Source organism: Anabas testudineus, chromosome 8 (assembly GCF_900324465.2).
Source record: "Anabas testudineus chromosome 8, fAnaTes1.2, whole genome shotgun sequence".
Classification (NCBI taxonomy): Eukaryota; Metazoa; Chordata; class Actinopteri; order Anabantiformes; family Anabantidae; genus Anabas; species Anabas testudineus.
Genome location: NC_046617.1, coordinates 17,608,379 through 17,624,249, shown reverse-complemented (window position 1 = coordinate 17,624,249; position 15,871 = coordinate 17,608,379). Strand labels below are relative to the sequence as shown.

At 41.3% G+C, this 15,871-nt stretch overlaps 1 protein-coding gene across 3 annotated transcripts in view; it reads right to left on the bottom strand.

Moving 5' to 3' along the window:
• Nucleotides 1–15,871, bottom strand: part of LOC113160348 (alpha-1,6-mannosylglycoprotein 6-beta-N-acetylglucosaminyltransferase B) — a 46,096-nt gene that overhangs the window by 12,921 nt on the left and 17,304 nt on the right. For all 3 annotated transcript variants that reach the window (XM_026357604.1, XM_026357685.1, XM_026357770.1), the window contains 4 exons: nucleotides 15,542–15,709; nucleotides 14,176–14,340; nucleotides 10,435–10,604; nucleotides 1,935–2,066 (listed from right to left, as the gene is read on the bottom strand). In XM_026357604.1, the coding sequence (XP_026213389.1) occupies nucleotides 1,935–2,066; nucleotides 10,435–10,604; nucleotides 14,176–14,340; nucleotides 15,542–15,709 (635 nt within the window). The remainder of the gene's footprint in view (nucleotides 1–1,934; nucleotides 2,067–10,434; nucleotides 10,605–14,175; nucleotides 14,341–15,541; nucleotides 15,710–15,871) is intronic.

Genomic DNA, 15,871 nt, shown 5'->3' with positions numbered 1-15,871 from the left:
TGAAATAAAATAAAAAGAAAGCAAACAGCTGGATTTCTGCTGAAAAAATGTAATTACATGACCGAACATGTTACAGGGTTTGGTGAGAAACAATTGCATTAAGTTGATTTATTTTCCATAAGGTAGCAAGACACTGTACGTGCACGCCTAGAATAAGTCTGGATAAGCCGCTCACAAAATTAGACAATAGCATCATGCACATCATGTAATAAAAGAAAATGAATGACAACCGAGCGAGTAATATCATTCTCATTCTGACTTATGAGAACTCATCTCAGCATTATAACAGTGTCTTGGTTTGTAAAGCTGTCAGTGGTGATGGATATCTTACATGGTCCTCATGGTGAGAGATCTGTGCTCTATGGTCGATGCTGTTCTCCGAAAACACATCTCGTGGAGATGCTGAACTCGTTTTCTCTAGTCTCTTTGGATTGACTGTAAAATGCTTCAAATTCTCTCAGATAATGTTAAAGCAACAACAAGAGGGAATATGTTCTGCTACTTTAACACTAAAACATCTTAAAATTGTTGATGTTTTGCCAAATCATCCTAAACAGAAACAGAATAAAGTGCGTTGGAACATTTAGTTTACAACAAGCAGCGTGAGCTAAGACAGCAAATTGAATATTCACACTGTAAAGTTGTTGATGCAATTCAAACGGACAAGATTTATCAGCGCCCTGCATCTCTAAGCAGCATCAGGGTTGAGGATGAAATCTAAGTGTTGGTGTGTCACTGTTTGGCAGCTAAGAAGTGTGAGTCGATCAGTTGACCTTGGGCTGATTGAAATCAGCGGAGGCTTTCGCTGTTGGACAGTTTTAAAAAAGAAAAGCAGAAGAATCACGATGAATGGCTGTGAAATGGGTGCACCTGCAGCTTGATTATTTAATGAATCTGGCGCCATTACACATTCGCAGTAAAACAGAATGAGAACAAACTGGAATTCAGCCGCACAAGAAAACAGAAAAACTGTCTTCCACCCTGAATAATATATCATTATTCTCACATTGTTATAACTTGAGGATTCTGTTTTCTTGGGCTCGTTTTCTTTTTCATGAATATATTTTTCTCCCCGAGTTGTAATTTGCATTAAAAGCTGCTTGCATAGTTTGTCTTTGTTTGGAGGATTTGCTTGTACACTGTGACTGCTCCAGCGCTGCCCAGCTGGAATAAAAGAACAAAAACTTTACCAGCTGTATTTATTGTGCGTGAACAGAGCCTGCAGCCTTTCAGAGCGCTGGAAGATGTTTTTAGCATTTACAAATAAATGATGTGCATTTCATTATAGTACACAGAACTGTGCACTTGTGCCTGTGCTAACAGATTTATTTTAATCAAATAACCTCAGTGTGATGGATATAAACTGTTAAACCCTGTCATTGTTTGTTTTTGTCATTTATTAACACTTCTGTCATTGCAGACCTTAAATTCAGCCTGTTTACTAGCGTGTGCATTAATTAAAATCATTGTCGCCATCTTCCTTACCTCAGATCTTTTGGATAAACTCGTACTGGACCCTGCTGACCAAATTTTTGTCTGATCCTGTGTTTTTAACTCTTGCTAACACAGTAAAAAGGGTCATTTTGAGATAATAACCCTGAGATTGAGCTGTGCTTTTGTGAGTGTGTGATATAAACAGCTGAGTTTGATATTCTGAGGAAAAAAGGAGGTGGCATCAACCCAGAAGTCGGCATCTGACTCATTGATCAGTGTGTAAAGAGGTGAAATTAGATCCCCTCCCAGAAGGAGAATTTGCTGATGCACAGTGGCGTCACGGGCCCAGTGTTTACTAGCCTGTAAAAATGGCTAGTCAATATGCCAATAGTGAAGTACTCCATCAGAAAGGCAATTACTGGTAAAATGGATCAAACAAACAAAAGAATAGCGACAAGTTTTGATGAAACTGAAACAGAGAGTCAAAGAAAACGACTGACTTGTGCTTCCTCAGTGACAGACCCATGTGCTGCTTCATTTGCTGCAGGCCGTGATAATCTGTGTAGATGAGGTCAAAAGGCAGAGGTCCGGTCAGCGGGCAGCTTCCTCTTCCTGGAGGGACACCCAGAAACCTGCACATAAGGTCAGATGTGCATTTGAAGTTATAATGAGCCAAATAATGTGCAGAGCAGCAAAAAAAAAAAAAAAACACAGTGATCCCACAAAAGAGATGAAAAATATATAAAGCAAATATAATATCACTCCCTGAGAGAGTTGAAATAGATGTTTAATGAAAGGAAAGAGTAAGGACACTCGGGTAGAGCCACTGTGTCGAGTGCTTTAACAGACTGGAGTTCATCAACAGCCACACAATTAGTAATTATCAACAGTAATGACAGATCATTCCCGTAAAATACTGTCAATCCACCGAAACTGATCAGGTGACTAATGGATTATTATGGAACAGTCCTACTTCTCATCGCTGTTCTCTGAGGTTTTTCCTCCCATTTATCTGAAGTACGAGTGAAAAAAGGGTGCATGTGTGAGTTCAGTGTGGCGGGGAGAGAACCCGAGAGAGAGAGACGAAAACAGGAAGAAAGAAAGAGCCCAATGGAATTGTGAAGCGTGTCAGTTCTCTGAGCGAGACGATGGAGGAGCCGCTCAAGCAAACAACACAGAATCCAACGCTACCAGGAAGCAAAGTCTCACAACGGGGAGTCTCCTAATTTGTCTTCACAACTTGTTCGGACTTGTGGACGAAAAACATGCGTACAGAGACAGAAATACGAGATTGCCTCAGTAGGGCCTTCTGCATTTTCAGTTCATCTCTGCACTGATCACAACCAGGCTGCTGTATATATTAATCCACTTGTATTATGTTTTCATATAATGACTTGATGAAGTCAGTGCTGTGCGGAGATAATGTGCTGTGTTTCCTTTGTATTCTGTGCAGCGAACCAGCCTTGATCAGTCTTGATATCAAAAACCTGCTGCCTTAAAAAATAAGGCATAAATAAAACCAGACGGGAACCGTTATAAAAAGAGCCTTTTGTTACCAGGAAAGACAGCAGATGTAAATTTATTGTCTGTTATGACAAAGTACAGCGCAGCTTCAGAGCGCTCAGCTTTCAGTTAGGATCAAGGTAGCACTTTGTTGGAGAAAAATGCAATCAAGCGTGTCGGTTTTCATTATAAGAGAAAGTGCTGCTTTGTCAAACTTCAGCGTCTCGTAAGAACCACGGCACAGAACAAAAGCAGCACGGGAGAGGAAGCGCGAGAGGATGTACAGTTTACTTTGTCTGGAAATAATGTGACATGAAACATTTTAGAGGAGTTTTATTTCTAAATATAAAAATACACTTCCATAAAAAAGATAAAGTCTTAAAGTGGCCAACAGGACTGAAAGTATAGTTGGAGATGTGGTTTTAGCTTTTAGTCTGTCAAACTGCCTCCACTTTACTGAAGTTTTTGCAGCAGTGGTCACAGACCCATGACCTTAAAGTCCCCCTCTCTCTCACTACCTGGCTCAGAAACACATTGTGTACAAACCCAGCATCCACACACACACACACACCTGCAAAGCAAGAGCCTATTGATTTTTCTTTGGACAGTGAACATATTTAGTCAGCACTGCAGCCCTGTGGAAACAGGCATGGCGGCCAGTTCCCCTACAGTAGATGGGATAATGAGCAAGAGTGTGTCAGCCAACGGTGCTTTAAGCTGCGGTTTCATCAGTCAAAGGTACACACCCAGGCATTTCAGTGCTTACACAAACAGGAGCTCCTCACTTGAATTGTATTTCTGTTCTCTATATTGTGTGCAGAATGCAGCCAGGTGGATACAATTCAGTCGAGCAGACAGGATCTTACCAGTCTGGCTGCGAAAGAGGAAACTACTATAAATAAACTGGATTTTTATACTGTAGATTTCAAAGCGTTTTCACTAGGAAGAATGGTACAAGAAGATTTACTAAGAGATAAGATAATGTATAGAAGGTGGCTAATAGATCAAGAAAAACTGAACTTACAAATGCAGTATGTTATTTTCTGTTCTGTGAACAAACTGAGGGGTAATTTCTCGAAGCTCGCCCCTTCTGGCCCAGATATAAATCAAAAGATGTCATTTACTTACTGTAAGTCAAAGGTTTAAGCAGGAGATAAGATGAAGTTCATGGTAAACCTGAGACCTTTAGAACAATACTAAGAGATGACATGTTGTGTTCTCTGTACCTCTGAACACCAAAATCATCCTCAAGTCCAAGTGGATGTCTGCACCGACAGATATGGCAAAAATGGGATGAACGTAAGGACGAACAACAAAGCGAAACAGCCCCTCACTCACAAATACCACACAAATTCTGAATGAATGTGCATGGGATCTCACCAGTATGCACCGTATACGACCATTTCACTATGTGGGTTTGAGTTTGAATTACAGCCTTTATGGGCTCTCATAGTTTAATGCTGACGTGCTTTAATGTGAGAGCAGATGTATTACAGTGACTGAGTGCAGAACTGTATGTGACTTCGCTCCTCACTGATCCACTGACGCTGCCGCCGTTCAGAGGTTTAATTGGATATATGCAAATCCAGGAAAACTTTAAGGGAAGAGTAAAGGGATTAAAGTGCATTACGGAGCCACGAGTGTGAAAATGGGAATGCACACATACTGTAACACACGAGCACTCATACAGATATAGTAAGGACACACTCAAAGACACAAACAACTCCATCTTTGTCTGTTTATCTCCTTCACAAATGCACTAACACAACATTAAAAGATCGTTTTATCTTTTTTTTCACAATCAACACATCCCCATGCACAGACCAAGCTAATGTCTCCATGATGCACTGTCGTCTAAATACTATTAACAAACACACGATGGTGACATTTGTCTTTACTGCGATGAACACTCTGAATGTAGCATATAGTCTAAACGCGGAGAACATCTATGAGCATGCTCAGTGCGACACAAAGCTGCTCTACAAATGATGAAAATGCAGCTTGTTTCAGAGTACATCACTTTGGCATAATGAAATAATACAGTATGCCACCCGACTGTGTTTCTTAATTGTTCTAATGCAGCAGGTTTTAGAGAACACTGAAGTTTATCATTCTTTTACTATACAGACAATAAACGTCTTCAATAAAAAGAAAATAATATCTGCATTCTCTATTAAAACACGTGCAAACACAGCGTGAACATGAGCTCAAGGAAAACAATGAGCTGCTCAGACGTCAGACATAAGAAACACAAAAACTGCACAAAACAAAGGTGCAAAAGCTGCATTCATTTCCTGACTCCACTTGACAACCACCATTGCGCACAATTTCTGTTTCACAGCCGGCCTCTGGCACCATGGCTACTCACAGTTTGGGGAAAAGGGGGTGAGCCATAGAAACAAATGAGTGAGCGAGGATCCACGGTCGCACTGCATTATGTCGTAAAAGAAGGGTGCATATGTCCAACAGGGAGTGGAATTGGCAGAGGCAGATTTCCAGGCACATATGAGTGGCTGAAACTGGGGGGCAAGACATTTAGTGAGGGCTGCAGGGAGACTGGATAGAGGGCTCACAGCGTGAGGAAAATGACATGGGCAGGGAGGAGAGCTGATGTGCCACTGTGTGCAAAGCTGGCCTGGCAGAGGGGGCAGGGCCTGCATGTTAATCAATCACTTGCAACAGCAGGATAGGAGGAGGAGAAGACAGAAACTCAGATGTTGCTGCGTTTTAATCAGATTCAGCTGATGAGCCACTTTGGTTTGTAGTAACAGGCTCAAATTTAATGTTAAAACAGCTCCGAGAAATAGTCACAATCACAACACACGGTGAGCTCTTTTTGTTTGTATGGAACAGCCTTGTTTAAAGAGAAACTAGGGCTCATTAGTTCAGTTTTTGTAAAAAAAAATACAAACATAAGTGTGTTTATAGAGGAAAAACATTAATTATACAAATATGTGGGAAACAGATTTTAAACTTTGTTATTTTTACTTCCTAAGAAGCAGTGGAGTGCAAAATCAGCAGCTCATTTGGGTTTTCTCCTCACTTCTCTTTTCTCTTTCTATTCTGGAAGCACTTTCTGAGCTGTCAACATCACAAGAGGATCTCATTTTCTTAAACTGTGGTAAGCAGAACGGTTTTGCTGCAGACACAACAATTTGGGGTGCGTAGGACACAACATCTGCTTGAAAACTGATTTAAGACTTTGGAGAATCCAGACCATCCAAACAACAAAAAAGCCTTGAGCCTTAAAAGCCCGACTATATTTAGAAGCCCTGTCCATGCTAAATGTTTTATAGTTAATGAAGGAATATCACACAAAAGTTGCACTTTCTACTCATTGATGGTCTACGCTGGCTAATTTTGACAGTGCTGCTGTTTCTGCTTTTCATGTCGAAGCACGGAAACAAAGGCACCTCGATGAGAATCAAGCTGCAGGGTGAGAGTGCATCAGCACTTACAGAGGAGCACAACCTAACAATGGCAGTATAATAAGGCTCTACGCTGGTGCAACATCAGAATGCCCGTGCATGTCTGTCATTATTTCCACTGTACAGGCTACGCTGCTGATTACAGATGCATTTGAACCCACACCTGACATTTGATAAATTGCTCGTTCTGGTGGTTACTGGTCTCAAAAGTGAGGAGTGTTTGTGTGTTTGCAGCAAGAAACAAGGTGAAATTATCTTGAGACTGTGTTAATGTGCTTTGCAAAGTGCTCCACAGAAGCCCACTAGATATGCAGTAATTGGCATAGAAATGCCACGGGCGAAACATCTACAAAGCATCACTCACCTCCTGCACGTCAAACCAGAGAGAGTTTGTAAAAACAGAGAAATTACATCAGTGTGAGAGAGAAAGAGCAAGACAGGGAGCGAGAGCTTGAGTGACACGTGGAACCATCCTGTGAGAGACTGTCAGTATCTCCTGTGGGTGGAGGGAGTCGCTTTAAAATATTGGTTTCTTCTGATTACCTCTGGATAACAACACTAGTAGGTGTGTGTGTGTGTGTGTACATTACTTCTGCACTCTGCTGACAGAACTTGGTAAATCTGACAGGCTGCAGCTACCTCAGCCGCCCTTTATTCTTCCCCCCCGTGCTTTTTCCCCTTCACTCCTCTGGTGTTGAAATGTACAGAGCCCTGGAGGTGCCATAAGGGAGGAAAAAAATACTACACAAATTTCTCCAAACTGTTGTTCTCAATTTATTTCCTTTTGTTTTAGGTGTCAAGCAGCTGCTTTCAACTCAGTCTCAAGCAAAAGCCACAAAACTAGTGCAGAGTGGCTTTAGAGGTTAATTGATTCTTCAGCACACAGCACGTCTGACGGGTTTCACACACCTCACATCTCAACATTGTTCCATGAACATTACTGAGGGCATTCGAGTCGAAGGGACACAGAGGCCTCAGCCAAATTACAAAACAACTTGTATGTGGAGTGTAACATTTCTTCACCTCGCGGGCTGCATAGAAACGCTGTGCTCTGTCGCCGGCTAATTACCCATGACGATTTGGGAGGAGATGACGGGACATCCCCAAGCAAGAAGTGACAGCTGTCTTTGCTGCTCTGCAAATTGCAGTGATAGAATAAAAAATAGTGAATAGAAATGGTGTAAACTTCAGTCTCCACCTCAGTTAATGATACTGTATTTCTTCCATTGTTCTTCAATTACTCCTCACATCCTAAGCTACCAGCTTTATTACTTCAGAGCGTAAATGGGTGTAAGAAAGTCCAATTGATAAGTATTTTATCAATTAAGGTAGAAGTGAAATCCATTTCACCAGCTCTCCGGTTTTTTAACATTACAAGAGAAAAGGTTAATGGGGAAGGTTTTTAGTTGAATGCTTTTCACAGTGAAATCCTGCAAGACTAAAAACTGTGGAAATTCAACATAGAAAGGAAAATTACCATTAAGCACAATGCACTTACTTCTTTGGTTTGGTTTTGTCCCAAAGATCAGATAGTGTGCTGGTTTCTGACTTGCAGTTTAACATTTGCCCATGAAAATGTGAGCCAATTTGCAGAAATTGTACAGTAGCACGATCACGACATCCGTCTGACTCAGAGTGCTGTTCAGTCTTTTTAACTTCGCAGCCTGTGATCATACAGTGGGTTAACAATTCTCAGTCTGCAGCCATGCTAGCAGCTCTGTAACACTACAGATTTCAGCTAATTGGTAATATCAACATGTTAACATGCTCACAGTTGCAATGCTAACAGGAGGATGTTTAGTATTGTGCTAATTAGCACTGAGGACAAAGTACTGATCAGATCAATCAGAGAGCCATTAGCTGTGCAGACATGTAGATCGCCACATTTATTCCAACTCAATCTCAGGGGAAAAATAAAGTCTAAACACGATTTCATTGCATCCTACCAGAAGAAGATTACAGACAATTTTAGACCAAAGGTAGAGCTGATGCTTGTACAATGAAAATCATTTCCTGCAGTACCAGGACCAACAGGTTAAGGACATTATTCATAAAGAAGACTTGTGCAGGGTTTAATGCATGATGATCTGTTGTGCACAGTGCGACTGTACAGCATGTATCAATGACCCTGTTATATTTTATTTTGAAAAACACTTGTTTGACCTAGTAATATAAAGACATTTAGAATTGGAATGGATTCCTATGTGTCATTTATTTATTTGTCAATTTGTACATACATTTATACATACATTAAATATTTATATTTATACATTTGTACATTCACCACATTACTTCACCTCATTGCACTCTCATTTTTATCTTGATGAACTAAATCCCAGCTTTTGGTTATAACTTACACCTCCACTAGTCCCTTAAACGTGGGACCTGTGGTTGTCACAAAATAAACTATTTATTAAAGCAGGTCAGCACGACTCGTCAACGAAGCAAACACCAACTCCCACTGTAGCTAATCTGTTTTAGTGCAGCAAACACTAAACATATATTTCCTGTCCACATAAGAACCACAGCAGCCCATCCACTGGTATTAAGTCTCTTTCCAAAGCCTCGGTGGAAAAGTGAAGAGCAGGAAATGTAAATAGATACAAGCCCGAGGGAATCTGTGGGAGCACAACCCACATAATGATATGTCAATTTAATAGTATGCGGGAGAGTAAGAGTAAGGGATGGAGAGACATATTCCTGTTTTCTATTCATTAACAGCCTTAGAAAAGAGATTTGGGAAGTTTGGCAGCTGCCATCAACTGACTAATGTAAGAAGTGGGATATGTGCTCTGGATTGTGCTTTTTGGGGCCACAACAGGAGAACGAATGATCGGATAAATCCACTTGGCTTCAGTTTCATTCCTTCTTTTTAAGGGTGACCATTTAATTTCCTGTTGAACAGACCAATATCAGACCTAATGCATGATGTTGCACTAATGCAACATCCCTGCACAAACTGCAGACACTACTCATCTGTTGGTGCGTATTAGCGCTAACCTTGGCCGATGTTTTTTTGCAAGTCTCTGTCAGAACTTCTGCATTTTCTGAAACATTTCTGATGGCGCTCCCAATGGAGACAGACTGCAGTGATTCAATACTCCATGACACCAATTAGTGGGGTAAATAATAGCGCGGCCAGCAGAAGCATTCCCACCGCGGCATCTTCCCCACCTCACTGATCTCCCCAGTCTGTTCTTATCAAAGCAGCTTTTCTTCACAGCCTGAAATGTAAGATCAAAGGGCAGCTCTAACTCATCAATGCTCTTACCTCTTCCCTACAGCAATGCGAACATTGCTCAATAACAATCGCACATTACCATCAGCCTGTCTGCTCCAGCTACGCAGCACCCACTGGCAGAAAGGAATCGACAGCAAATCTAGTCTTGTACACAGTCATTTTCTTGACCAGCTAGCGTGAAGCGGCTGCAGTCCTGACAGATCACACTGCTGAGGAAATGTCCAAAGCAGGACCGGACCGGTCCACTGTCTGAACTCCTCTTATTGTGCCTCAAATCAGTGTGACAATCAATAGGCTTTAGATGAAACCATCATCGTCTGACTAGAAGGCACATTGCGCATATATGTGTGTGTGTGTGTGTTATCCACTGGTATAAGCACTTGTGTTTGTGATGACAAGCCTGTTATCACTCTGGAGTCAGTGAGCAGGGGCAGGAAGGAGATGCACAAGCTGTAGAGATGCTGTCAAGCCCTCAGGCTGAAAAAGCACTCTGCAGGTAGGAAAGATAGCTTATCTATGTCTGGCCAAAGGTGATCGAAACAGTGTGTGGGCAACAGCGCTGCGGCTGGGCTGCTGATCGCTTACAGGGCATTCACAATGAACAACAAAGCAGTTTCCTTCAACAATAAAGCTAAAAAGAAAGAATGGTTTGCATTTTCATAAAACAACAGATGTTCCCTAGTTTACTGCGACAGATGCTCCAAAGAATCTCACATAAAATTTGAATGGGTGCAACGTCGACACGCAGAGATATGTATTGTTCACGGGCTGCAGCAGCTCTGCCTAAAGCTTGAAAGTAATTTGAGAAAACATCCAAACTTGGCCTACCCATGCAGCTCCTTCAGAGAAACCGAGATCTTGAGGTTGTGTCCCAGCACATGAAGGGCTGTGACGATGTCGGCCCATTGAACCATCTCGCCCAGAGGACCCCCCTTCAGCACCTTGGGACTGAAGACATCTCCAGACTCCTCTGTCAGAAAGCCCACGTGGACAAGAATCTGAATGCAGAAGGAAAAAGAGGAAAATTATGGCAAGAGAAGAGAGGAGAGCACAACAGCACACGGGTTTGTTAAAGCATTTTTGTTAAACCATCTCTGCACTGTCGTTGTAGAAAGGAAGTCATTATTTCCATATTCTTTTTTTTCCAGGCAGTAGTCCCATGATGCACGATGAATAATAGAGATTTTGTGAGAGCAATTTTCACAGACTCTTCAAAAGATTCACATATGAATAAATCCAAATATTTAGCATGGATCAGTGAAGTCAAATTTTAAATATAATTGAGAATCTAATGAAAACGAGAAAGCAAGTGACTGCATATTCACACTAAGGCAACTCACGAGAAATATAATCATCTATGCATGGAGCTGAAATGAAAATTGACCCGCAGAGGGCTAATTGATATGCAGAATGATACATGAGCCCTTTAATTGCTGATGAGGAAGAATTGAATTTCTGAGCCGTTAAATATGTAATGAAATTAGATTTTTCAACAGATGGCAGCATTTAATTATTTTTCTCAATTAATTTTGTTTTGACAAAACGTTGATAGGCTCTTTTAATTCACCTTCGTTGGTGTGGGGGTGTGGCTTTCCCTTCATGCACCTGTTTAAACTGACCTATCAGCATCAGTGTTGTGTTTTATATTTCATCTGTAAAATGACATGCATGCAAAATTTCCTCCACTGCTCGGTCGATTTCTGTTTAGCTAGCAGCTCTGTATAAATGTATGAGCCCCACATGTTGGATAAAAAACACAAACACCAAGGCCAAATGTTCCCACTGTTCAGTGGAGAAGACGAAGGCGAATTCACAGAGCAGCAATTTGAATTCACACGGACAAGGTTAAAAAACAACATTTTTTAGAACGTAAAAATATTTTCAGGGGAAACGGACCTAAAATGTGCACGAGCACTAAAAACTAAACAAGAGACGAACTAAATAAAGTTTGTTTGTAGCTTTTTGGAGTTAGCAGCATTATTAACGAGTAAGACCCAAAAAGTGACATGTACAGGTAAGCTCACATGATGTTCATCCTGTTGGAGCTGTCCAGCTAATTAACATTCAAGCCTGCAGCCAGTCTGGTGTTGGTCCGGCACTTTTCCCTGGTGAATATTTTTTCTGTGGCTCATTAAAAAAAGGCATAAGAGCAGGACAAGCCTTGTGCTCATGTGTGTTAGAAGAGAGGACTCTACAGCAGGAAAGCTAATGCATGTTGTTCACACACTGCGGCTCTTAACCGGCCTGAGACGTTCACTTTAGGACCAAGCCAAGAGAAAACATGCAATTTAATGTCAGCTGGATTCAACTGGGAAGGAGCATGCGTCATCTTACTCTCTGCATTTCATACTGGACAAAAACAAGTCATGGTGTTCGAGTCATCGTGCTTCCAGTCTGAATACACCACGATAGAACACGACCATGAGATCTCTCTCTCTCTCATGATTCACAGCTGACTCAAACATCACATGGATAAAAAGAAAAGAGCAAAATATGGGTTTTTCCAAGTAAATGCTGTTCAAACGAGACACAGGAAATTACAGAAAGATATTTCTGTTTTAGTAATGAAAGGAAAGTTTGTAGGTTCCTGTTATTGGACAGTAGACATTAAACATTCAAATCAACACTGCAACGGTTTACAAAAAATATCACTAATTAATTTAATTTATCACGTTTTATTTATGCTTTTTTACTATCAATCCTCATTGATCTCTCTCAACAGAAGGATTTATGGAGAGCTGTCAACATGTTCTGGGGGAGATGAGATCTACAGTCCAATACTCAGCCGTGCATTCTGCCTTCATGTTGCTGTGAGAAGCAAACCCGCTTCGAATGGCAGGGTGCTGCATTAATATAATGCCCCCTAGGGACATGCATACAGCAGGCCTGCAAATGAGAAAGATGAACGGAGCATCAGGCAAAACCATCTCATCAGATAAAGGTCTGTTTTTGTCATAGATGGATTATGAGAAAACGTAATTTTATTTAACATCCACGGACTGAAAGAAAAACAAAACAACTACAAATGAGAGCGTCACATCGCTGGTGATCGTTGTGCGGCCTTTTGGTTATGTCTGGTCTCTTCAAGGTCACTTTGTGGTCATTGAGCATCTTCTAGTGATTATTTTTTATTCAGTTTTTGTTGTGTTTTGTCTCTTTGGGATCATTTCGTTCGTTTTGTGTCCTTATTCGAATCATTTTTTCATTATTTTGTATCTTAGCCATAGCTTTTTTTAATCACATAGGATAATCCAGCAAAGGTTTGATAGATCAGTGAACTGGATTTATAAATACACTTGTGCAAATGATTTCTTATTCTAATGTTCAGGCAAAGGCCATTATGTCTTTGATAGGTGTTGAGAATCTATATGTTCCTTATCTACGTATACAATTATACTAAATTAAGTGATGCAAAAAATAATAATGATGGAAGATGTAGGAAGATAATTCCAGTTTTGAGGTGATACAAGGGACGTGCAAAAAGTATTTTGGAAAATCAATACAGCTAATGTCACAGATATTGTGACTCACGGGCTGTAGTACAGTATGTGTAAAGCTCCACTTCCCATAATGTTTCCGGATAGCTTCTTTCATTAAACTGCTCTGCACTGTCACAGTTTGTGACTTGTAACCACACATTGATTAATTCACGAGTATAATCTTTGTTCTACATCTTCTTGGATCTAGAACAAAGTGACGTGAGCGACTGGTTGAATTACTGACTGTCAACTGCCACTTACAGGGTTTAGCACATTGTTATTTTTAACACTGTCGCGTCCAAAAAACACTAAACAGCTTAAGGCAAAGAAGAATGTTGGCACCTCGCAGGCAGCGACAGAGGAGCTTTTCAACACTATATAATTCACTGTGTCATCGACATATTAACGAGCCATGAAAAGGAAAAAATAGCTCTGCACTCCCAGGATGTGTAGCACTATGTTGTGGGTGTTGTGCACAATATTAGTTTCATTTCTTGTGATAAAATTCTAGGTGATAAAACATTTATTGTATTGTGTAAAAAAAGACTTGTGCTTTTTCTTATATGTTACTGCATCTACTAAGAGTTTTTTAATATACAGTAAACAGCAGAAGGGAGCTAATGTGATTGTCATGCTGCAGCAGGCAGCACCTTTTAACACTTTGTGGAAATGTTCCTGTGAATGTCAGTGGAGAAAGTGCACGGAAGACAATCAAGGCTGGCAAGACGTTACTCTCCATCATTATCTACTTATGTGTGTAACTCAACATACTGTGATTCATATCTAGGATAAAAGAAGATAATGTTAGTCCAACAAAATGTCACAGCTGTTTTTTTTTTGGTAACTTAATGGCCTAGCATGTGGGCATTAAAGGACTGTCTGTGTCTCTCTGAGCTGTTTGATCCTGTGCTGAGAGTTTTTTAACTTTAAAACCTAAACAGATAGATTTACATCAAATTAGGAGGTGTCTGGTGTCTTATAACTACTCTGAGAAGATGAACCCACAACGCGGACTTGTTCTCTTATCCTACGCGTTCATCCACCTATATGTGCAACAGCATTATAGCGTGTGGAAAAGCCTCATCCTCACCCTTTTTTGCTCTCTCCAGTGGTTGCGGAGCTTGTCATCCAGCCGTCGTGCAGCAGAGGCCCACTGTGCTGCCAGCCTGCGTATGCGTCTCTTCATGAAGCTCAGCGACTCCTTCCCAGTGCCCACCTGCTCCAGCAGAGTCCCGATGTCAGACTGGAAAACAGCCTGAGATACAGGAGGAAGAAATATTGCAGAGAACTTGTCAAGTGTCCACTATTCAGAGTTTATTTTTTATGTACAGCAGAAACTACTAAATAACAATAATAATGTATCTTAGTCTGGGGGCTAACAAAACACAAGTCAGTTTCCTCCATGTGAAACTGTCCTTATTGGAGGTGGTTAAGAGCGTGTAGAGCACAGAGAGGCTGTCATATCTTGTTATCAGTTTGTGCCCGGGGCTACGCCTCCCAGACAGCTTTCCTTAGGGATTCCAGGATCATCCTCATAAATAGTCAGCTCTCATTTTGCATTTACCCGTCAGCCCACTAATCACTGCATCACAGCGCAATACTAGCACGCAAGCACTAATCAATGAAGTGACTGCATGGGGGAGCACGGAGGTCCTATAAATACACACAGGAGAGACCGATACACACACAGTACTAAAAACCATCTCACCTCTCTCAAACACAGAGATTTTATAAACGAAACTGATTCCAGCAAAGACTAAATCAATATGCAGCGATCTACTGTACTCTCACAATGCAGGTGAATTATTGCTCTCGAGAGCTACTTGTGTATGGTGCAGCAAAATGCAGAGTACCCAAGGGAAGCCTTGGGATTAGTCTCAGTGAATACAGGCTGGCAATTAGAGCAGATGGCAGAGCTGCAGAGTGAATTCACAGCAGGGCCAAACTCACTGGCCGCACATTACTCTGGAGAGAAAGAGGGAGAGGAGACAGTGGTGAATGGTGGGATGGACCTTGAGCAGTGATTGTAATCATAATGCATCGAAAATCAAATGATGCAGGAAGAAAAATGGCAATGAACACCAGGGACAGCTTTTCAGATTTGTCCAGAAGTAATCGCCCAGCAAGACTGAACAGTGAAGCACTTGAAGTTGGACAGTTTCAAAGCACACTGTGGCACCTATGAACCAGATCTACAGCACTTCTCAGTGGAGTTTCATTCTGTTCTCCCCAGTGTGGCAAAACCAGCTTGAGTCTAACACAGTGACAAGGGCATGCTCCCTTTTAGATCTCCCACCTGAGAAAAGCAGAGATTAGGATGTTGGCTGCTTGTGCTTTGCAGGAATCAGACATCTCTGTTACCCCTACAGGCCGTTACTCTGCTCTGCTCTTATTTGTCCCCGTTTAGTTTATTGTGTAGTGTAAATAAAATTAGTTAGATGTAAGTGCTGTATTACCTGTTTCTTGGGTGGAGGCTTCAACGTGGGTGTAGCAGTTTGGTTCCTCCAGGCTAGTGGAGGGCAGAACCACTCAACTTCACTCAGGTAGATGAGGAAGGAGCAGTCGGAGCCGTCCACTCCGTAAAAGGCATAACAGGGGTCCGAGGTCCAACGAGAGCGCATCCACTAGTGGAAAAAGGCAAAATGTGTCGCTTCATCCGTCCACTGTTCATTCCTCTTCCTTAAATTGACAAAATCATGCAAATTGCAATTCGATGCCACTTTTGGTGACTCCTTTATTCTTAATTGATTAAGTCTAATTTAGATCAGGCTGAATAGAAATATCAG